The sequence below is a fragment of the Myzus persicae genome, unplaced genomic scaffold, assembly GCF_001856785.1.
Source record: "Myzus persicae strain clone G006 unplaced genomic scaffold, MPER_G0061.0, whole genome shotgun sequence".
In the NCBI taxonomy this organism is placed as follows: domain Eukaryota; kingdom Metazoa; phylum Arthropoda; class Insecta; order Hemiptera; family Aphididae; genus Myzus; species Myzus persicae.
In genome coordinates this window covers 185,427-211,442 of record NW_019103881.1, presented here as the reverse complement: position 1 = coordinate 211,442, position 26,016 = coordinate 185,427, and the positions used below count along the sequence as shown (strand labels likewise).

General features: G+C 27.3%; 1 protein-coding gene and 1 long non-coding RNA gene across 9 annotated transcripts in view; one reads left to right on the top strand and one right to left on the bottom strand.

Moving 5' to 3' along the window:
• LOC111035833 (aquaporin AQPAe.a) overlaps positions 1 to 7,764 on the top strand; it is a 34,769-nt gene extending 27,005 nt beyond the window's left edge. For 5 of the 7 annotated variants that reach the window (XM_022317619.1, XM_022317621.1, XM_022317624.1 and 2 more), the window contains exons 5-7: positions 6,814 to 6,894; positions 6,964 to 7,044; positions 7,233 to 7,335. In XM_022317619.1, coding sequence (XP_022173311.1) covers positions 6,814 to 6,894; positions 6,964 to 7,044; positions 7,233 to 7,268 — 198 coding nt within the window. In that variant the 3' untranslated portion in view covers positions 7,269 to 7,335. Of the gene's footprint in view, positions 1 to 6,813; positions 6,895 to 6,963; positions 7,336 to 7,399 lie in introns of those variants that run through there. The other 2 variants (XM_022317620.1, XM_022317622.1) reach the window with 2 other exon arrangements.
• On the bottom strand, positions 1,330 to 25,698 carry LOC111035835. Of its 2 annotated transcripts, none has more exons than XR_002604687.1 (3): positions 25,513 to 25,698; positions 25,265 to 25,420; positions 1,330 to 3,473 (listed from the first exon to the last, which is right to left on the bottom strand). It is a non-coding gene; the product is annotated as an uncharacterized LOC111035835 (long non-coding RNA). The 2 variants fall into 2 exon arrangements; XR_002604686.1 differs by lacking the exon at positions 1,330 to 3,473 and adding an exon at positions 4,640 to 6,449 and having other exon boundaries at positions 25,513 to 25,697.
• Between the last annotated feature and the right edge of the window lie 318 nt (positions 25,699 to 26,016).

Here is a 26,016-nt window from a genome sequence, read left to right as displayed (position 1 = left end):
TATACTTAATTTATGACTAAACATTTATCCAAATTTTAGATTTTATAATATATTTATAAAGTAAAAAAAACAGGTGGGTGCAAAATACATCATTAACTTTGCACTGAATAGCTGCAATGTTGGGGTAAGCATTCGGAAAAAATACCAGTACACCTGAAATGTATTGAAATAGAATATACATATATACTCAGAGTTTATTCATTAAAATAAAATGAGCTCAAACTCGTATTACTTACGGTCATAATTTTATTTATATAAGGTAAAACACACAATAGAGTACAATATTCATTGACACGATTAATGAATAAAAGTTATTTTATACCCTATGGCACATAGTTGGAATTTCTCAGAAAATGTGGATGAAGTGAAATTATTTATTGTATGAATAGGATTTCAGGCAAGAAGTATGTACCTATAGGGCTACATATTCTTAAAAAAAAGAAGAAATAAACGTGTACTCTGTAGATAATACACAATTAAGAGTAGGACTAGGTACACCGAACCCCGGCAGTCGCATTTCGTCATTTATACTGCTTTAGTGCAGTATAAGTTATTATAACTCAGATCAGAAATGTACAAATTGTCCCTTTGGAAATGTTCAGGTGCAGAATTTAAAACATAAGGCACAGTGCACGGTCTCAGTTTTAAGACTTTTCATAAATATACCTATGTAGTAAATTATCATATTACATTCATGTAGGCAGGTATTATATTCAACAAAATATTATTTTATTCAAACAATTTTGCACGGGGCTCTGTTTATGATTAATTATTTTGACTCATCATAATAATAACCGTCACGGCACTCATAAACGTGTGCGCAAAACTGCGAGGGAAAAACCGGATACCAAAATAATTATCTTGTCGTGCGATCGACACCGCCCCGGGATTACTCACATCGCGTGCCGTGCGTGTCGTGCTAAGACGAATGCGTGTTATTACTTATTTTGTCTTCGAGGAATCTCCGCGAACATCCGTGCGATTACACACCAGACGTGATGAGATTACAACCAATAACAATATTATTTCTGTGCAGATGAATATTATATTGTTGTGCACATCGTCGCCGCGTCTTGTGTGTCGTCGAGGGCTGAGGAGGGATTATTGGGACGGTCTGCGGGGCTCCTCGCAACCCTGCTTATTATGCCATTTCGCGACTGCCGAGTTTGTACATCTGTTGACTGATCTAAATTATTTAGATTATCAGAATACGGTTAAACAGTATCCCATCCACCCCAATGGAGGTCTCGCTGAGAGTAACGGTCGAGCCCAGGCTTTGGTCATTTTTCGGGTACATTGGTTTTCATACGTATAGAGCATAATATTGTACAGAATATAATACAACATTTGTGGCGAATAGTGGTAATTTGGCTTGGTTGAATGGTATACTGTTATAACATTTAATAACCCCTCTACGGTGATAGTTAGTGATGTGTACGTACAGTAAATGTATTAATAATTGATAAATTGTTCATCAATAATATTGTTATTATTGTATAGGCAGTCCTGATTAAAGTGATAAATTATAATTTAAAATTCCATACCTTAAAATCGCTATAAATAGGTTCACTAAAACCAATAAATATTTTATTATATAGAATTAAATATTGTTTTTTGTAAGGATTCCATGTAAGGTTCCAAAATCATGGTTGCAATTTATTTTAAATATTGATTTTCGGTATTTGTATTTATCATCTTTCAGTTATTACTAAAATTGTATCCGCAGCGTTAATATTTGGATAAACATTATCTGCGTGGCTGCAATACAATTTCCCTATATCGAACCGATATACCATAATATTATCGTTACTACCTAGGTAATGTTTTGTATAATTTTCTAAATTATCTATTCAAAACGTAGTTAGAAGTTCTAAAAATGCATTAAACCCTGGACCTTGTGCTAACTATTCTGTAACGTACACGCTTGGCGCTGTAATAGTATAATAATACTGTTGTCACGATATTATAGTCGACGGGTGGCGTGAGCATTGACGTTCGTGCGGAAAAATTGTGCGGCGGCGTCATCGAAAACTGTATCATAATACAGTATTATTGCGTATTAGTTTCGTGAGCTGTGATGGTGAGCACGTGCAGGGTTGGACGGGTCCTCCGCCTCCCCGTTCAAGTAGAGTCAAATTACTCATTTACCGTATACGAAAACAAATAACATTGTGATCTGCAAGGTCTGAGTAGGTACCTACGTAGATATTATGTAATTGAGTTAGGTACAGCCTGTATTGACTTAAAGTACACCGTAGCGACTCCATAGCAGTAGACATGAATACGAATTGCAATTAATGGTTCGGCGAAATAAAAAGTTTTGTACAAATTATTATGTATCTATTATAATACTAAGTCAATACCGATATAGTGTATTATTATAATATGTGCGTATATACATTGTTATAATATATAAGCTATTAATAATAATGATCAATAGGTGCTGCTGTAGGAATATTAATACTAAACGCTACACGATTAAATAAAAGAAAATAGTCGGACGAAATGCTCGCTATGGCTTATGACAGCCACTCGTCTTTCTTCGTTCTAAATTTATTTTCTCGACACAGATATTTTATTCGAGGCAGCGGTAAAATGTTTATTTTATTTTGCTCACTGTACAATTCCATCTACATCAAAACCTGCAATAACCATTTTGATACAACTTTTGGAAAAGTTTTTTTCTTGCAATGAAAATATAATTTATAATATTTTTTATCATGTAATAGCGATACTGTATATTTTCCTAGAGTTAGACAACTACCTGACCTACCAATAACTTTTAATTTGTATCGTATTCGTACGGTATCGGTTACATTTTATTTTATTTGAAAATCGAGTTTACTTACGGATGTGATTTGAAAAATGTTTTCAAAGAACCTAACAAGTTTACTAACATATCGATAATTTATACATACTCGCTGTTGTATTTTATATTTTTATCTCGCTGCCCAGTGACCGTTAATATTTTCGAGATTTCGTGCGCAAACTCACTGCAGTGATGATGGTCGCAGCTTGGTACAGCAGGTATAACCCTGTGTCATTATCATATACTCCGGTCGGACGTTAACGCGTATATATAATAATATATAATGTGATAAAATCCCTTACGTACGTCCTCTCTGCCTGGTGGTTGATCGATCGATGACGCTGACGGGTGTTCAGAGGGCGAGATGGGACGGTGGCAGTGGTCGTCGTGATGCGAATGAGCGCGGGGGTGGGGGATTGTTCTGTGTCGAGCTCCTCTCGTTGTCGTCGGATATAACGTTAAATCGCGTATGCAAGACACTGATTGGATTTTCACGTGATCCGATGTTTTAATAATAATATGGTTATGTATGATATACAGATGATCGTTTCCCATACTGTTATTATTATTATCATTATTTTTGTTGTTGTTTCCGAGCCGACGTGGGAAGGAATGACACGAATACACGACTTATATGTATATCGTCGAGTTACTATCGTTTTACCTAAACATTCAAAAAAAAAATTACCATCGAACTCACGTTCTTAATGTATTGCTTTCAGTATATTATTATTATTATTATGTAAGTATATCATCCGTCGCGCCAGGCATTTAAAAAATAAATATTTTGAAATGTATTAAATACAATTACATGACACGTATTAATAATTGTTTGTGCCTAATGTATCCATGAGAAAAAATTTGGAAATTCCTTAAAATTAAAATAATTTCCACAATATGTTCGTGAACCCAGTCATTGTTGCATGTATCTACGTATACTATACATCTATATGACTATATAATATAATGTTGTACATATTTTATATTTGTATACAACCACACGCATCCCTATAGGTCAACGGCTGTTTTAAAATAATGTATTATAAATCATGGTTAATTGAAAGTTTGTGTTGCATTTATTTTCTGGTAATACCCTTAAAAATATGATTATCTGTAACACGGCTACCTGGTTGCCACACCCATCGATGTTCAAAGTAATACAACATAATATGTAACGAAAATAATAAACCAAAATATTATGCCTAGCGGACCACATACCAATATCTTGAAATATCTTTATTTCGTAATTTTTCACTAGTTTAATATTACTTAGTCTATTAAGATTTATTTTCTCCAAATTCTAAATAAAAATAATGAATTCAGGAATCGGTTAACTAATAATTAATAACTAGTATAGGACACAAAACAAAGTTTAACACTGATAACTTTTTTTGAACTTAAATCAAAAATTTTAGATGTTGAAGACAATGAAATAATAGAAGTGTGGAAGGTATTTATTTTATATTAACTATATCCTTAAAATATAATTAAAGAACAAGCCGTGTGTGAATGTAGAATCCTATTCCAGAATAAAATCAATTTTATTATATAATTTTTATCTTTTTATACAAGTAAAATTGTAACATCTTAATTTAAAAACTCAATTAACTGTCGTAATTTAGCATTGTTATTAGTATGTTGGTAGCTGGTAGGTGATTATAAAATAACTTAAGTTTCCTGATTGGAATAGTAGGTGCATTTAACAATATTTATAATAATATAAGGAATATATAACCTAACTTTGTAACAAAAATTTATTTTCATTTTTCAACACTAAAAATCAAAACTATAGTATAAAAAAATAAATCTTATAAAACTAAATGATAATAATTGGTAATTGGTGTTAAGATTTTCAATTGTTATTTAATAAATACCTAACAGACAATGATTGTGATATTGAAATAAAAATTAATTCTATTTTGCTTGGTATTAAGTTATGCTATTTATGTACGTATTATAATATAATTGAATGAGTCCATATAGTCTGATTGACTGATCAATATAGTGCCTAAACTATGATAGCTGGAAACTCAAAATTGTCATAGCACCTTTGTGTAACTATGTAAGGGTGTAATGAGAAAGTATTTTTCAAAATTCCCATTTTAAAAAAGTACTCACACAAGGATTTGAATTACAAAGGATTGAAAAAGGATCGATTCACGATGGTAGTTGATAATTTTTTTTTTATAAAAAGGGTTGCCATTTGCCATTGCAGGTTAGGGATTATAAAAATTATCGTAGAAATTAGTATATTTTGTGTATAATTGGTTGCCATTGATAACTCGGGCAGATGAGGTAAAATCATGCATCAATCATCGTTTAAATAGCCTCGAATTATATCTTAATAACAAATGTTTATTTGTACCTAATATGTATACCAAAAAGCAAGTCGACTGATTTTGACGAAAATCTCAGAGATTGATTTAAGAGAGATCAGAAAAGTTTAGAGAGTAGTATGCACCCCGTTAACCGTATACCACGTGCTAATTAATTTGATCCGAGAATTTCGATTGTCCATCTAATTTTAATTATTTCACAACTAGAGGTACTCTAAACCGAGATACACCTATCTACCTCTGTATTTTATATTTGCTCATTTTTTTCTGGTCGACATCGAATTACATACAGATAGTTATATATAATATTAATGCACCTAGGTTTTATAAAATACTGTAAGGAATAATATTTTTAATATACTTACCTAATAATGTATTTAATAATTGTATAATGTTTTATCCTCAAAGTCTCGGAGTCTTATAAAGTCTCTAGTCGAACCAGGCACGGGTGGTCTTTCTATAATAAAGAGTTTGACGTCCCTCATTATATGACAGAAACCTATGTGGTGCCTCTGAAAATGTTGCCACTGAGCAACTAAATTAGGCCTACACTTTCGGTCAACAGCGCCATAACAACTTCTCTAATATTTAACATATTATTTTTATATTTTTCGGGTTTATGTGCAATACATATATATATACTATTTGCTTATAAAAAAATCTTTTTAGATACATTTTGGCAATAGTATGAAAGTGAAAATAAACTGACTGCCAACATTATATCTCATCATCAGTATCCTTTGAAAAAGTAGCTTGACCATGTCGAATTCATTACGATTTGGCGAAGGGACCTTGGAGTAATTTTACGAATATAGACATATAACAGAAATATAATTTAAATAATTTTCGATTATAAATTTCAATCTTTAATATTTCACGTTTAAGTAAAAACTTAAATATTTCATTTTGTTTAAAACATTGTTAAATACTTTGTTGGGACAAAATGTTGTGGCCCCAGTTACCAACATCACTATTGTTGATAAATAATTTATTGATGTTATATATTATATTATAAAATAGAAACGTCAGTGTATCATTAAATAACAAAATGAATAATGATATATAAAGTACTAAATATATATCAGACACTACTGATTAAACAATCAGAGAAAAATATTTAGCATGATAGTGTACGAGTATAATTTGTCAAAACTTGTCATCATTGAATAATTGAACACGCACGTTTGCATCCATCCAAAACATTCCATTGTATTAGAATAATATAGTGCAGGTATTGGCTTAGTTATAAGTTTTGTTAATTCGATAACCGAATAAATATTTTGAAATGTTTTATTCTACTGCACCTATAACATTACAGAGGACATTATAAATTATTATCCGAATTAGAGATTAAATAAACCTCTAAATGTACATAATATTTATTTGGAAACAATTAAAAATTATAAGATTCATAAAAACAATTCGTTTAATGATTGAATAAGAAGGTGGTGTTAATGGGTAGATATAGTTGTATTATACTTAAATGTTTTCTTTTGAGGAATAGACAACATTATAATATAATAATATCAGTTGCTAGCAATGTGATTTATAAATATAAAATGAATGACTTTTTATATTTAAAACTATGGTTTATCTATTTTGCTACTTGAAAAATATTATATTGTTATAAACTATGTATTAATACTCGATGGATGTGTCTTATTGCAGATTAAATACACAGGAGCTAGCATGAATCCAGCAAGATCTTTGGGCCCAGCTGTTGCTCTTGGTGTATGGTCAAATCATTGGGTAAATAGTTATATTATTAATAACAACGATAGAAAAAATTATCATGATGACACTTTATGATTGTTTTAGGTGTACTGGGTTGGTCCTATTGTAGGTGGCATACTTGGAGGAACCGTCCACACTTTCGTGTTGAAACGTCATACTGAAGAGGCAAGCTCTTATGATCTTTGAACAACTTTATAATATTTAACTGTTATTTTTATAAATTAATATGCTATTAATTATGTGTTATCATATTTAACTTAGGTATTAAGTCATAACCAGGTTTTAATGCAAATATGATGGACTAAATAATTTATTTAAAAAAAACTATTTATCATTATTATATTAAATTGTAGACATCAAACCATACAATTAAATTGAGTGCATTCTAGTTATTAATTCGACGATGAAATGAAAATATATTACCTATTTTATTGCCTATTTGTAAAGATGTGACTTGTGAGTTATGATTATTCATTAAAATAAAGTATTGTTTTTAATAGTTGTTGTGTTATTTTTTCAGAAAATATTCTTACAATAATGGTGTAAAATCAGTATGCGTGTATACAGTCCTAGTGCTTGACGGAATTATGATACCTAACTAATCTAATCTAAATTTAATAAAATAAAATATATATATTTTATGATTATATAAAAATTAACCTTATTAAATATTGTTACTAATAAACCAATTTCAAATTATTTTAATTTTGTATTCAATTTTCTCCTCCCGATTAAACAAAAATTGATAACTCGGTTTGAATAGATGGAACATTTGCCCCAGAAAATATTCAGAAAAGTAATTATTCAATGTAAACAATTCTATATTCTATTATTCTATAATCAAATATTTAATTCACTTTTTATAAGAATAATAAATCAATTCAACTGATAGCTCTATATTAAACCAATATACCTTTTTTTATTCAACCTAAATAATCTGTTAAAACATTTTAAATATTACTGATTGATGAATATTACTTATTTTGAACTTTTTTTTTTATTATGTTTCGTTTGAATACAAAATCTTAATAAGTGAAATTGCTGCTTGTAAAGATTGAGGAATGTTTTTTTTTTAATGTTGATCGGAATAAAGAAGGTTTTAGTTTTACGCAATTATATGTTGATTTCTTTCTAAAATCAATTCAAAAAAAAAATAATTTGATCATCATTTATTAAAATTAAATAATTAAATTGATATTAATTACACTACCATTTACCATAGTGCTCAGTAGTTTTTGATATAGTTAAAAATTAACACTAAGATTTTAGGTAAATTTATGATAACCCTATTATATATGTAGGTAAATATTTTAATACAATTCCAACAGTATAAGTACTTAATTTAATAAAAACTGATTGTACAAATGAATGTTTCTATTTGCTAATTGCATAACAATTAGTATATTATTAAAACACACCCGAACGTGTTTTAAAATAATGTTTAATTTATTATGTGAATCAGCTGTGCACCCAGGACATTTTCAATTCAAACTTATTACAATTTTTTAGCTACTTTAAACTATTTTACTAATTACTGAATACTGTTACAAAAAGTATTAATATTTTATTATATGCTATAATTCTTTATAACACATTTAATTTCATGTAATATAATTTACATTATGATTCAATTATATTTTCCATATCTTAATATTTTTCAAAAAATGAATAATGATAAATTAACTTAGAATCGTTTATAGAATTTAATAAAAGTCATTAATTTGAAAAATATCCTTAGAATTAGTAGGTAGTGCCAAATGATGTTTATTTAACCAAATTTGTTTTGAATTTTAATTAAGTTCTCAACTACTTCCAAGGTTAGAGTATAGAAAAAACTTAGTAATTGATCCTCAAATTCTCAATTACCACTGAAAACAATTTAATTAAATACATAGATAAATAAATATTACTAGGTCTTTTTTTGTAACATTTATTATTTTGTTGTATCAAAAATAATTGAAAACAGATAGGGAATTCTTACATTTTTAACTGTTTGTTAAATTATTTATTCTTCAAATAAAATAAATAATGTCGTATCAAGAACTCATACGTAGGTACTAGACAGTATAACTGTAAAAGTAAGAATATAATTATATTGTCTCAAGTGTAATGATTATTTAATGTTCAATCATAATTGCAAATTAAAAACAGAAGGAGTCACCTGCAGTCGACTGCGAAGAACATTTTTCAGTTTAAATATCTCATAGTGGTGTAGATCACTGTAATAATGTAATTGACTTGCTGTTTTTAAATTCAATGAAAAATCATTGCATATGGAAAATAATTCTGAGCAGCTGCGGTGTTTTATCCTATTATTATATTTTGATATTTTATATTATTATGAATTGATGTATAAGTTAGTTTTAAGTTGGTCAAAATATTTAGAAAATTTCGTTGTGTATAGAAATTAATAATAAACATAATATCGAATAGTTAACTACAACATTTTTTTCCATCTAAAACTGTTATTAAGAAAATCGTTATTTTCTTATTAAATAAATGTGCTTATTATGTATTTTGTTATTTTTAGATTGTTTTGTGTAAACAACTTTAAAAAAAACCGGGTATATAATTTTCAAGTTTTTTTAGTTTTCAACAAAATAGGTAAATCGAAAAAAAAAATTATCAATGTTCTAAAAGAGCTAAAATGTTTAAAAAATTAAATTTTGTTTAGAAAATGCTAACATAATAATATTAACTGAAAGTCTATTATCTACGGTTTTTCATTTTTTATTACCTATCTATATCAAAATAACATAATCAATTTAGCTAAAAACTGGTATTGAGCAATTTTTTTGATTATTTCGTGAAAAAGATTTTTTCACATTTGACCCTCCAACCTCATACCTAATGAGTAATAATTGAATTTTCTGCCAGTAATTATCCTCATAGTTGAAGATTGAAGCGTTTTTCTACTCTAAAACGTACTGAAAGAAACTCAACTAAAAGAAGTTAAATAAATAAAACACACACGACATTATTAAACCAAATCACTCTGCTCAGAATAATTTAAAATTTAATAAAATAACGAACCTTTTTTATATGAGTAATAGGTAATCAACATTTTGGAGCACAGGCTATATTATAGTGATATAATATGTGCACTGAAATTTCAAAAAATAATTTTAACATGATTTTGGAGTTTACTAATGATTTAACTATGTATTTAAATATAGTATTACATTTTACAATTTCATTGTCTTATAATATTATTTAGTAAATATTTATAAGTTCTTAAGTTATAATAGAAACACGTGCACATAGTATTAATAAGATGTATTTATCAGAGATTAAAATACAACCAATATTTTTTCAAGCTATTGTGAATATTTCGAAACTGTGAGAGGATAAAAGTGTTTATGATGAACACAAAATAGCTAGACACTCGACATACCTAGTACCTACACGTTTTGTGGAAATAAAAAGAGTATTAAATTAGCATTTTACATAAGTAACGAGTGCCTATACTTATAGGTAATAATATTATAAACAATCACTGCCCCAGTGCTACGTTGATACGTGTAGTGATTATACCGTTTATTTTGAGATTATAGGTCGGTACATAATAATATAATAATTATATAAACATATACAAACAATGAAAATCAAGATAACCTGCTTGATTAATCCTTACACAACTTTTGAATTCGTCATCAGTTTGTAAGATGTTGCCATGATCTAACATACAAAAATAATTAACAATAACAATCTACAACTGATTTCCAACTCATAAATAATAAAAGATATGCGTCATATCCATCTATATCACTAGAAAATAAAATTAATATGATGAGGTGCGTTCTAATTGAAACACGAACTTAGCTCAAAGCTAAAATATGTTGAAACTTCTACATCGTTTTGAATATAATAATAAGTGCATTGTTGTTTCCAGTTTAATGATAATAATTATCGTGTCCATACACGTTTGTTAATATAATTAAATGAATAAGTTTCTTCGGTTCGACTACACAAAATAACCGTCATCGTTAAAAAAATACTTTAACAATACTGTAGGTCTGTAGCAGGTATATATAATTTATCCCTATAGGCCTATAGCTTTAGGTATGACACAATACATTAAAGATGTAGCTATAAGTTGGATATTATGTGTAATAGTCTAAGTCTAACAGTAGCAACGAAATATCAACATAAATATTAATATTTAAATCTCGTCAAATCATAATAAATAATAATATGTTTTAGTAAATTAATACAAAAATATAAAAAAAAAAAATAATAGTCAAATAAGGTTTTGGTGAACTTGAAATATTGGTTGTTTCTTGGGATACTCTACCGTATCCATCGCGATAAATGGCACCATTACCCTTTAGTCTTCTAGTAAATTAGGTCAAAAAGATACTTATATGAAAGCCCAACCAAAATTCGTATACGCTTCGTTCCTCTTTAAAGTAATATAATTAGGAATTCTTATATTCTTCGTAATTTCGCTAATATTAGCACTGAGTTGGTTTTTGTATTATGGCTGTAACATGATTTAGGTTTTTTCACGAATATACTTTGGTAAAGTAAAATTCTTTATTTAGAATTTTTAAATTAACTCCCTTCTATTACTTCTACATATTATGTAATGTCTAGTATTTTATTTATGAAACATAATATTTGATATTTATACATCATAATAGCTAATGTGATTTTAATTGGCAAATAAATTATGAGAATAATACTAATGAGCTGATATGAGATAGTTAATATTGTATGTTCAATTATATTTAACTCACGTAAATAATATATTTTTTTAATAGTATAGGTGCTGTGCATTATTTTTTATAACAATGTGTATTATCTCTAGTAATAATAATAATAGCCAGATAGGTATTCATAGTAAGTACCTACCTTATATTCCTACTATCATTCATGATGTAATTTTATTATTTCAACGATGAAAACTACCTATCAATTTTTTGGAGACGAAAAAAATGATGTTATATATAATAAACTACCGCTGTAATACGGAGCTGGTTCTATAGAATGTGAAAGTTCATGAAATTAAAATGCACGATGAAAAAATGATTTATTTGGTAAGAAAATATACAACTTTATTGTTATATTTGTGGATATTGGAATAAAACAGGTGATTTGTACAATATATTCCTAAAAGTTGCATACTATAGGTGTGATAAAGACATAATCAATTTAACTGATACAATTATTTGAACAAAAATATAAATTGGATTAATAATATATCATTCACCTTAGCGTAGATAAGTGGTGCACATACCTACCAACTATATTTATTAAGTAATTGATATTATAAATTTGAAAACAATGAATTGAGTACATGAAAAATAAAGGATTCTGATAATTCCTGAAAAATTGGTAAATCACTTAAAATAACAATTCAAGCAATAAACACACGAAATTTCAAATGTATAAGACGTATATTAATGTTTCATATTCTGCTGTTTATGTGATATGAATGGAAGAAAACGTATACATATAATATAATATAGCCTTATTTTTCTTATAGTCAATATATTGAGTCAAAATGCTAAGTTTTGGGCTGCTAGAATACATGTTTCAAATTTCACTCAAATTATATTGAATGCGCAATGCACATAAATGATAAAAGTATTAATAATACTACAGAGCAATATTAACTTGTATAAATGTATAAAAGGTAGTATAAAAGTATAATACCATATTATATGTATAGCTGCAATTATATAAAATAATATTGTAATATTGAGCCGAAACTGATATTTGTTGCATTTGGTTTTGCAAATGGTATTTCTGGTTTTTGTTTGGAAAAAAAATTGTGCTGTATAAATAATCGTTTTTCTAAAAATTGTATGTAATTTTCTAAAGATACCAGATCTTACCATTTTTGCAAGCATTAAATAAATTAATGAATATTTTATAATATCTTGTCTGATCCATAATTATTGTTTTAGGCATTTTACCTACTTTAAAAGTTTAATGGTAGTATTAAAATTTAATTTTTTTAAGTGTTAAATATTACTTATTAACCATACAATGATAAAACGACTGAATGATAAAATATGTCAAACAATAATACTATACAAATGTATATAGCTTAGCATAAATAGACAAAGAATAAAAGCAACCCCTATATTATATGATCTCCCAATGTCTGACACGGTATATGTACACTACCTACACTAAGAAAGTTGGAATAAGTTATAAATGACATTTTATCTGTTTAAGGTTACAACTCCTAACAGACCTCGAATTAAATATTTTTCTCTCCAGTTTTCTAGATCTAGAGCTTTCTGTATAATGTGACAGCTCATTTGTATTGAATATAAGATCATATGATATGTAAGTTTGCTGTATGAGGTAAGTCTTTTTCTTTGTTGATATTTTGAGTTGAGAATCGAGATATTTTTATTTATTATAATATCGTAAGTAATTTCCGATTTCTATCATTTTCCAAATATTTTTGAGGTCCTATTTTTACTTTTTTTTTATCTTTGGAGCACTCTTATGTCAACATCCACGTAACATTATAGTAGTTTTATATTATTGAATATTGAGTGTTGACCAAACCAACAGTGAATAAATAGATGGATGAAGTAAATAAAATATTATATAATGTTTAAAAACCCATTAAATCTACATAACATGAAAACAAGTATTTACAAGAGAACTATTAGTTATTAGTTATTACTTATTACACATGACAGCCAACTCTGACTACTGATCACTCACTGTCATCGATAGGTAGATATAGTTAAATGGACGATCAATTGTGTAGGTAACATTCAAAATGTTAACATTATATTTCGGCGCCTAGGTACTGTAAAAATATACACAATTGTCAATTATAATACCAATATTGTTGTGAAAATCGAAAAAAGTTTAAGGACCTAAAATATCAGCACAACGAATACAAATGCTCAGAATAGTGAACGATATGTATAAATATAAATATGGTCCTGCCCGCAAACCGTTTCTTCGTGGCAAAACCGGTACTGCGTGTGAGCGACACCAGTTCACTAGAGTGCGCTACATATTTTATCGATCAAACAACATTAATTACTGATACATAGGAATAATTATATGTTAGCCACCGATAATTGATTATAAGTTCTGAAGCGTCAAACAGTAAAACTGTATAAGAACTATGAAGACGTCAAACCCGCGTTTATTGTTCTTGCGTCCTGCCACACATACCTAACTTATTATCGAATCTACACGGGGTGCAGGGTTTTTACTACAGATTATTATATTTACTTAGTTAATAGATTGGAGGATATTACATATAATACATAGTATTATCGAATTTGAAATAGAGAATATAAACTGTACCTACTCACTGAAGAGAAACTTTTAGTTCCGGCATAATACATTTTTATTCACCTCTAAAAAATCGATTAAATTATGTAAATATATGCTCATATATTAATAATAAATTTAATAAACTGGAGTAGTAAAAATCGTGTACATAGATTTGATAGGTACGCTCCTACTTATTTGAAACTATACTCAGTATTCCACTGGTGAAAAGCTCCCCCGCTGGTCTATTATAAATATATTTTTGGGATGGATACAAAAACACATATAAGGAGATAGGTAACACTTTATAGGAACATAATATGTTGTCTATTATTATAGTAAATACTACCTGCTTTAAAATACTTAATTATATTAGTTTAAAGTTGTGATTTCTACTTTTATCCAACACTATTATTGAATAGCAACATGGGCATTTTGGTGTGTTATATTTCCAACTTAATGATCTAGCGAAACAAAAATATTTGAACTTTTGTACAGTCTACTAGAACATTTTATGATTTGGTTGTAGATGTATTTATAATATCATAAAGTCTCTTAAATAAATATGTCGTACGGTCTTCGTGAAAGTTAAAATATAACTTATAGCATTTAAATTGACGGACATAGTTAATAGTATAATATTAAAATAGGTCAACAAAACCATTAATATTATAAAAATTTGATTATTATTGTAATGGTAGCGATTTGATTTTAAATAATATAATTTAATTTTAATTTTGAAAGAGCATAAAAAACCTATACATGTGCCTACACATTTTAGATTTTGAGTGGAGCGAAGAATGTATTGATTTTACAATAGCGTGTGAGTATTTTTTTGTCTCTGTACGACATTTTTTATAGTAGATAGAAAAAAAGTTTCGATTTTCAACCTCAATATCTCTTTTTGATAGAAAACTGAAACTAGTTGATACTTAGGGGTAGCCTTTTAATAGACATTTGAAATTTTCTATTTCTTATTCTGTCTGTAAATGTCGATTCATTGCTAGGTCAAACAATTTGAAAACTGTATGCAAGCTTTAAGTGGTTACCGTCACTATTTAATAATTATATTCATACATATTAATCACGATTTCTTATTTTAAATATTTTTAAGTCAAACTTTGACAAAATTTGTGAAAATTATGAAAATTTGTAAATTATTTTGTATGAATAAAAATGTATAAAATATTCAATTTTTATAATTAAGGGTTGACAATATAATACAATCGGTTTCACATTAGTGATACGCACATTGGAACCGAAAAATCTAAAAAATATATAAATATACATTTTTGTTGATATTTTAAGTTCAAATTTGAACGAAATTAAACATTTTAACGATGGATAACGATTTGAATTGTTTTGTTGTAATTTAAAAATGTTTATTTGGAGGGAATTAGAAATTATACATATAGTATTATCCTTTATAAAAAAAATGTGATTTTCAAAGTTTGAAACTAATTGTATGCTATTTCCTATTAATACCACGAACCTATTCACACCGTTCAGCTACGGTAAGTCGGTGTTGACTCAAAAGTTAATAATTATCATAAATAATATAAATATAATAGGTACACTATTAATTATAATAATTAAATATTAATAATATAATAAATGCAACGTTTTTACCAAAAATTATACAACAGAAGATAACATAATAAAAAATGTACAATTATATTTTGTACAATAATTCAATTTATATTTTCTATTTCTTTAGAATCTGTCATGGAGTCAGCCAATCTAGGTCTTCCGTCTTTTCATTTCATGCACTTGATAATTTTTACAATTTGTTGCCATAATTGCGTTGCTGTTAATGTTGAAAAATAAATACCTTTTTTTAATAAAATAGCTTCAATGTTTCTACATGATATACAATTTGGCCATTATTGTTGTTGGGTGTGTCGAAAATTGGTTTGTTTTCAAGAAAACTGTTTAAAAGGTCACAGTTATTTACAAATCAGTAATGACCTATTGTTGCAAAATATTATCGTGTATAATTGTACGATTTTTATCGCGTGTCTGAGGAGTCGGAAATCAACGGACTTTAAACAATTATTGACTTGGCTGCATTTTCCGAAAGAAAGTGTGAGCAATATATATGCATAACCTACTCAAATAGTTCATGTAAATTTCGGTGAATTCAAAAATCTAAAAGCAATCCTAGAAGAGGAGCATTGATTAATTATCCCGGTAGGTATATATATACGTGGTATGTACATTGGTACCTGTCTGTTTTTCCTAAATACACAAAATAAAATAATGTATTCAATATTCGTGTCGGGTACGAAAAACCCGGTCGTTCGTCCGTAAAAATGCAAAACGACTAGATTGTAATTTTTGCGCTGTCCTTGACAATGATTACCCACTGCTAGATGTATGTTTGTCTGATAACTATATATTATTAGTGTGCCAATCACGAAAAACGTACGCGGACAAAAGTATACACGAGTGCGTTTTGTATAATACGTGTAAATAATGATTTCAGCTAGGAAGGTACAACTGTATTTGAATATTTTTCAAGATTGACGTATTCTTTGAAATCGTCATTACCCATTACTCATTCGTATTTTATAACACTAAAAAGAACTTAAGTACCTACCTAATAACATACCTTAAAAATATAGTTAAAAACAACAACAATTTTTTTGTTTATGAAAATTGTAATTAATTATTATGTAATTATTAGGTAAGTTTAGGTATAATATTATTTTAAACTGTTTCACAAATTGTTTGTGATCGTAATCAGTTCACTTTTTTTTTCTATGTATTTTAAACAAAAACTAGAAAAATAGTAACATATAAAATTCTTAAAATACACAAAATACAAATGTACATTTTATATTTGGAATCTTTGATTATACTATTATAGTATAGTTGCTATAACTTTGCTATTTTTTATTTGTTGTAGGTATATAATAATTAGAAAATGCTATATAATCGAAGTCTTACTCACTAGTTTATTATAGTTTATATTTGTATACTTCATTTATTGTACGAAATAGTTCAGAGAGTTATGATTTGGGTCTAAGTAAAATATTTTATCAATGTTACACAATATTACTAACGAAATTTATTAATCAAATAATTTATAACGATAATTATTATTTTTCTTATATCAATGACAAAAGAAATTGATATATTATTATTATATTTATTAGTTTTCTGACTTGGTATAAATGGTGGTATTTCAGTACAAATTTCTTATATTATTTTTTTTCCTCTTCATAAAATTAATTATACTGTTATTTGTTTAATAAATCACATTTATGTTTTATACAATGGTTTTTCGGGTTATGTTTTATAGTTGGTGCATATTGGCTATGTCAGTTTAGTCAGTAGTTACTAGTTATACATCTTGTTTATTAGTCACTAAATTAGATGTGTTACTATTTTAATTTTAAAGCAAATTAACATTGCCCAATTTAGTCATATATAATGTTGGATAGGCATCCGTCGACCGTCACCCATATTCTAAGTTGTTAGAATTATTAAATAACATCAAATTATTTTTGACTTTTTTAACTTGAATTTATTGTAAGAATTACTTTCAGACTTCAGAATTTTATACTCGTATAATTAAAATAAAATAAAATACATTTCATAAAATTTAAATTTAGTTTTAAACTCGGGTAATTATTGTCTATCATGATATTGTTTTGTGTCCGAGTGTGAATGGCTCATACTTAAACATCTGACGGTAGTTTGACCTCCACTCAAAACTTTTTAAAAATTTGAAAATTTAGCACTGTTCTGAATTAAAAAATGATAATAATTCAATGCTATAGCCCGATCCGAGCGAATGAAGTGAAATGTGTGCTCAATACCTATAGTCACAGCATCATATCCACATTTTATTTTTTGTAAACGTTTTTAGTGGAAAAAAAAACTCGCAACATCAAACCCGGGTAACAAAGGTAGCGGTATATTTCATTTATGTATATTTACTCGTATATATTCATGTATTCGATCGTTAAAAACCCATTTGGGTTCGCGTCCTGTGTGTGACGTTAAATAACATATAGGATAGGGTTCATTAGAATGACCATTTTTATGTCGGTGTTAGTGTATTGAGAAACATAATCACTGTTTTGTGTGGTACCTATCTATTGCACGGTATCTACCTATGCCGCCTGAGAACGCAAATTGATCGGACAAGTAAAAACATTTATTTTCAATTCTTTAAACAGCGAGTCCTGGGCAAACAAAACCGTGATGTTCGATCGTCCGCCGGCAACAGCGGATGAGCGTCACGGTCCGACAGAACAGAACAAACTTTGCCCGTGCCCTCTGCAATGGTATTTAAGTATATTATATTCGTGCGATGTTTACGCAGCCATAAATCAGGAATTCATTGTCCCTCGCCCGAAATCCCTTTTTAATAAATATATCGCGGGCTCGAAGATACGTCGTTCATTGTGAAATGTGATATTGCAGAATCATATTTTCATTGTACCTGGTCATAGACGTTTTCTTTTTTTTTCGTTCGTTTCTCTCGTTTAATCCTATTTGTATTAGGATCGGAAATCGTTTCACCGCACATGTATATAATATATTAAACAATAAAAATTGCGTTTCACACACATTTATCACAACGGCTATGGTGTCTGGTATAGACGTGGTGCCTACCTATAGTATTTAGGAAAAATAGTGACTGTTCGATGAAAATATTGCAATAGGTGTATATATAAACGGTATTATGGTATATATTTAATATTTTGTGCAAACACGATAATAAAATATATTCTCATATATTATATTATATACCCATGGCAATATTTTAAACGTAGTGAAGGGCGAGTTTCAGACAAAAGAGAAGCCGTTGAAATGTTACTGACATTTAAATGATTGTGTACCTATCAAAATAATAAGTTACGACTAATATATTATTATTATTAAAATTAATTACTTTTTAATGAGTTTGCACTGCATCGTTTGCTTATGAATTATGATAATTATTGTTGTTCTACTATTGTATATTGTTGACTCAATGAGTCCAACAGCTGTTGAGCGTCTACAATTTAATACGCATTGAGATTTTATAATTATTGAACTAGCCAAATTAATCATTGTCCTGTTTGCAAACTGCACGTGTACTTGAAATCAATATTTTCATGTTTAATTGTTTTTAGTTGACATGTTTGCATTAAATTTAAATAATGATTTTAATAACTTGTGTTTTAAAAATAGTAAAAATATAAATGTATTGAATATGAATATAGGTACAAAATGTTAAATTATTAAAATGTGTTCCATTTACGGATATACTGTATAAATTTAAAATAGTTATAAATAATTATTATGCATATATACCTACTGATTATATATATTTAATTATACTCATTGACTTTCAGAAAATGCATATCTTTACTTTCAATCTTATAACATATATTATTTAATTATATTTACTCACAAGACATTTTTGGGCAAACACAAGACACATTTCAGATGCATGGTACAAATATTAATTTTGATTTGATATCAGAAAAAACATTAAAAAAACATTACATTTTGTGTTTTTAAGTTTCAAAAGTCAAAATAGTTGATGTTAAAGAAAAAAAGACTTTAAAATTTGTTGAAAGTTTTGATCAATTGTTTTGTTTCATTACCTATATTCAAAAAAAACTTTCATTTTCTCTTACCTATCTTTTAAAATATATATTATTTATAATAATTATTCATAACCTATAATACATAATTTAATCATTGTTTTATGTATACATTTCTATGATACGTAGTGAAATTATATTATTTAATTGACAATGAAATTAATTTAATCTTAATTATATAGTTGACTATATGTATTTATTTTAACGAACATTTAAGGAACTTTTGTAGGTAGGTAGTTGTGGTTCCAATTAAAACATTTCTATAGTTGTGTATTAGTTAGACAACACTAAGTTTCAAACAATTAAAAAGGTGTTAGGTTCATACAAATTTAAAACATTTCGTAATATAAAACTTTATAGTATTATAATTTGTAATAGTATTGTCTGTACTCGAATTTTTGAAATTATTTTTTATAATTTCCAACATTAATTCATCAATTTTATAATACTTATTGTAATTTATATTGCATAATATAGAGAGATAAAATCTTAAAACAATTTAATACTCATTCCTTGGTTCAACGGAGAAATTATGTTATAATATTTTTGATTCATCAGTTTATACATTATTGTACCTACTCAAATATTTCATTGAAATTCATTTCCACGTGTCTGTGTTCAATATGTTATTATTTCCACGTTAATACTGCAATACAAAGCCTCTATAATGTTTAGTGATTATAATATTATATACAATAATCCTCCATTAATCTATGCGTGTCCTATATAAATTATTATAAGATTAAATATTATTTTGGGTAGATTATAATATGTATTTCAGTATTTTACCTAATAGAATATACATTTTGAGATAGATATTGATTATGTGTAGTTAGTAAAGTGTATCCTGTAGGTATATCATGTGGTCTTAGGTACAATTGTGGTTTGACATACATTTTTTCATCTCCCCCAAATTGGTTTTTTTTTTTAAATTTTACTGTTTACGGTTATTGCCTGTATTAGACACACGGACAATTTGTAAAATATTTTTATTCAAATATTAATTTTTATTTTCAATATTGATGTATAAATAAAGATTATAAAATATACACGTTAGGTACGTATAGCAGTTCATATCACTTAGTAAACGGTCATGAATACTATCGTGCATACTAATAAGGTAACTTTTACGATTGAAACGTATTGGTTCAAACTAACGATTTTCTTTTTTATCCTTTGCAATAAACCTTGTTTATTTTGTAAGACCCTTTCCGTACATACAAAAAAGAGCATAGGATATATAATGATATAATATATACTGGTTTATTTAATGCATGCATAGGCTAACCGGACCTTTGTTCGATTTTCAAAAAAATATTGACAACCTCTCCGTTAAGCGCTAATACTATTTTTGGACATTTCACCCTCCAACAACAACAAAATAATAATAAAAACGTATATTTTGGGCGGTTTTTGGAAATTTGACACAAATCCGCCATTTAGCACAAAAGCCGGGCACACTGTTAATCGGATATAGGCCTATTATACTCCCCCGGGTGCTATTATAATGGCATTATATACGTTATTGTTAATACGATATCAGCGCTTTTGTTTGTCACACACTAGTAAGATATCAAAGGCAAACTGCGATAGTTATAATAGCCTTATAATATTAATACTGTGTGAATACTGAGTAATTCATAAATATTCTACATTTTTATTACATAATATATTATAACATATATGTTATTTTACAAATATTATTTGAATTGATATGTTTTCGTGTTAATAAATACATTATAGGATTTACTGTTTATTATTGCAACTGACGATTCAATTAATATTTGCATTTCAATTAATAGTTATAATAAAAATAAAAATACGTTGATTTTCTTTAGATAATATGATATTTTATTATGAACAATTGATCAATACCTAAAATAAAACATTATGTGAAATATTTAAATATGTCAATATCTATTTTATACATTTCACCTAAGTTCGTCATTATAAATAGGTATATGGAAGTGTTAAAGTAATTTCTACATTTTCTTATTTATTGTTTATTTTACATAATATATTATTTGAATCAAAAATATGTAAGCATTAATTTATATCACTGGCGATTGGCATATTTACAGTGGTAGGGGGATTTATGAGGTCAGGTCATCATTCACGATTCACCCCAACGGCCCCACTATTGGAATTTGAAAGATATTATCATGTCACATTTCGTAATTTTACATGATTAAAAATACGTGTATACATGGTAGCCAGTTGCTACCATTAATATTATAGGGACACACATTTAAAAAAAAAACTGGGATAACCAGGGTTTTTCTTAAATAATTATGAACATTTTCTAAAAAAGGGTTTTAAAATATTACCTTAATTTGTCTACAATAGTTTAAAAATAAACACAAATACATAGTTATGATATTTTTGGTCTAATGTCTACATTGATAAGACATTTGACTAGGAATAACTACAGTACATATACTGGTATAATACTAAATTTATATTTTCTAACTAAATGGGTATACTTATATTGGATATATTTTTTTTAACTAGTGTAATTTTTATATTGAAAACGATGCAATGTTGTAATCAGAATTTAACGTTTGGCTTTAGTTTTTAACCTCGACCTATGTTAAGTCAGTGCTCGAACATTATTGCCTTGCTCAATATACTATGTATACAACAAATTTTATTGATTCAAAATAATATTTTGTTCCTTCATCTATTTTTTAAATTATCTATATTTTTCTACTTTTAAATTATTTAAAGCATAAATAACATTTTTGTAATTTTTAGAAATGTATTCATTTAAAATTCTCTAATTTTTCCACAATTTTCTATTTTTTTTTTCCAAAATTTACCAGATTTTCTCTAGCATTTCACCCTTGTTAACAATATCTATGAACATTATAATCACTTGCATAGTTGTATTATAGATTCACTAAGTAAATAAAAAATGTTCAGTGCGCGGGCTGCTGGTCTCAATATGACTAGACAATTATTATCTTTATTCATCATACACGATAAATGTTATATGTTTTTATAATTTTCGTTTATCAGGTTACTTTATCAGTATTCAAATTTCAATATCATGATTTATCATAACAAAATATTTTAACATACTGTTATTACGAATAAATTATTTTTAACCACTACCTCTTGCTTTTTTTTCATTGTTATAATTTGAACTTCTATAATAATTTGTGGTTTGTTGAGAAGAGTGAATCTCATCACGGTAATACGGAAGGAAAATTATCTAGACCTTCGCATAAAAAAAATCCTAAGTACGCCATTGACCCTTAATGCCTTTACGTTTAATACAAACTAAATGTGTGATGAATCTAGGATACTGTCGTCTGTCATTGATACAAAGAAAATTTGTTGATGAGTGCGAAATATTTAATTTTTAAATAGTGATAATGTAGAAGTTGTTTATTTTATTACAATACACAAAAATATAAGCGACTGCTTGGAATCATTTAAATTTTTTCGGTTTTGCTTCTAATTCAGTTAAAAATATGTCTGTATTGGTTTAGGATATGGTTCTTAAAATCACAGATAGAGGTTCCAGTTAATACTGAAATTTAAAAGTATTCATTTTATTCTAAAGGTAAAAAGTTTGAGGAAGTACAAACTTTATGTAACATAAAATAATAAGATTAAATAATAGTGGTCTTAATGAGTTAAATAAACTTTAGTTTACTATTTCTTTAAAGACATCCAAAACAAATTTTAAAAACTTGGTATGACACGCGTTGTAACTTGTAAGAAGTTACAGTAGGTACCAGTACATCATAGTTTGATACAATCAAATACTTAATTGTCAGTATCAAAAGTGATTTAACTTAAACAGTAACCTAGATTTTTACAAGGTATGTATATTGTGAAGTGATCAAATGTGTAGATTTTAATGACACATATTTGCTTACTGATCAGTGAACATCCGAGCGATAGATTCATAATTTTCTATGATCTAAAACGATATTGATGTGAATGGTCATTATTCATTACAGTCTATCAGTTCATTGTTAAGCTAACATAATAACTATAGTGACAGGTCTGTAATCTTCTTTTGTAAGTTGTTAGCTTCAATTGAAAAAGTTTAAACTTAAATTACTGAAATTTATGCATATATTGAAATTGTTTCTATAAAAATCATGTTACATTTAGCACTTCTTTAAGTATGTATCAATAAATTATTAATAATTATCCGATTTTTTTCAGTATAATTAAGATGACAAAATAATACCAAATATTTTTATTTTTATAAGATACTATTAATAAATTATAAATAATATATTACCTATTTTTATAATATTATTTTCGTCCAAAATTTTAGTCTACCCATATAGTCTTACACCTATTAAAATGTTTTTTGTCATATTTTCTGGAATTTTTATAGATTATAGATAAAAAAAATTATAAATCCATGTTTATATTTACAATCAAATTCAATTAACCATTATTACTATAGAAATAAATTATATAACTTGCAGTTCTTAACTAATTAACTTGAATTTTTTTTTTTTTTTTTAAGATTATATTTGTCAGTATTTACTATTAATGTATTAATGCAACAAGTTTGGGAGGCTTATAATAGGTATTTGGTAATGTATTTGATACTTATATTATAACTTTGGGCTTTGGATATTAGTCAAAGCTCTGATATCACTCAACAAAACCGCATAAATATTTTATAGTATATATTAATTAACTCCCCGACCCCATACAAATTAATTTATCACCTACCTAAGTGGTTTCAATGTAACTATACTGGAAAATCCTATCAGTTATATTTGAAGTGGAATTGGAACAGGGGTCTACTACAATTCAAATTTATGTAACTATATAATATAAATATTTATGTATATTTTATTATTTTTTAAATTGTATCTTCTTTTTTTTATAGTTACTATACTAATCGTAAATAATTTCAACAACAAGAATGTTTAGATATCACCAAGGTAATTGCGTATATGATGTTGGATTAATAATTATTATTTAATATACATAAATTCATAATCAATTTTGCGGCAACCACTCCCCCAAAACTGATATTGATGTTTTCTCTAAGTTTTTAGATGAACTAAAATCTGTTATCAATTCTCTAATTACTCTCCTCACTTCTGTCATCTCCAAACTCCTTGATACTAAACAAAATGCCTAACTCTCTGAACTAGCCAAAACTCATTATATACGTTTCAATAGCCGCCTAGCTCACCATAAGAATCCGTTAATCTCCGACCTATCATCTGCTCCAATCCCAGGTAACTCAGTCAAAAGACTTAAAAGACAGTGGTGTCGCAACCTGCTAGCCTAATTTAGTCCTATACTCATGTCGTAGTACCTCCGCTGGGAGGCCTCTACATTCGGGATAATCTGTCATTTATTTATTTTTATTTATTTTTATTTTATTTACTGTATCTCTTATTCTTATTGTTCATGTATTGAAACAGATTGAATAAAAATACTTTAATAATGAAAAAAAAAATATATATACATAAATGATAAATCGTTTAATATTATTCAGACATTCATGTATAAGACATTTTAAAATATTTTACCTAGTCAGATAAATCCATTTGGCAGTGTATCTTGTATTTTAGAACAGTCGTTGTATGATACCGCCTCACTGTATTTTTCGTATAAAGGTTGATGATAACAACTGACAAGTGATCAACATAATATTATCTTATGCTCATAATGTACATGTAATGTATCTGGAAATTCAATAATATGCTTATTGTAGTTAAAATAAATTTTATATCCACAAGTTAAAATTGTATTGAAAATAGTGGAAAACCAAGTTTACTTGAATGATATAGAATGTCGAGTAGATGAATAACTGTGCATCACTCATATTCATGTTAAGAAAGTGTTAAATGAATGATTCATAACAAATGGTTTGAACGTGTGGTGTGCATGTTTTGAACACTTGTAAGTTCTTGCACAATGATATTAAAAAAGTGAGCAATCCATTATTTTTTTTCTATCATTTTTTTTCATAGTATTATTGCTGTGAGTTTCATTATTATTTACTCTACAGCTCAAAGTGATTTAGAGTTTTTTAAATGAATCAACAATTAATATTGCATCTGTATTATTATTATTAATAGTGTCATAAGCAGTAATAGCTGTTTGTATATTATTGTTTTGTAGTGAAATACTAAATAAATGTTTGATATGATTCATTATACATTACCCTAGTACTTGATTGCTGGATACTATATTGAATATTACTATTTTAAAGAGATGACATAAGTACCTACTATCTATGTTGCTACTATGCTATATGAATATAATGTAAATTATAATA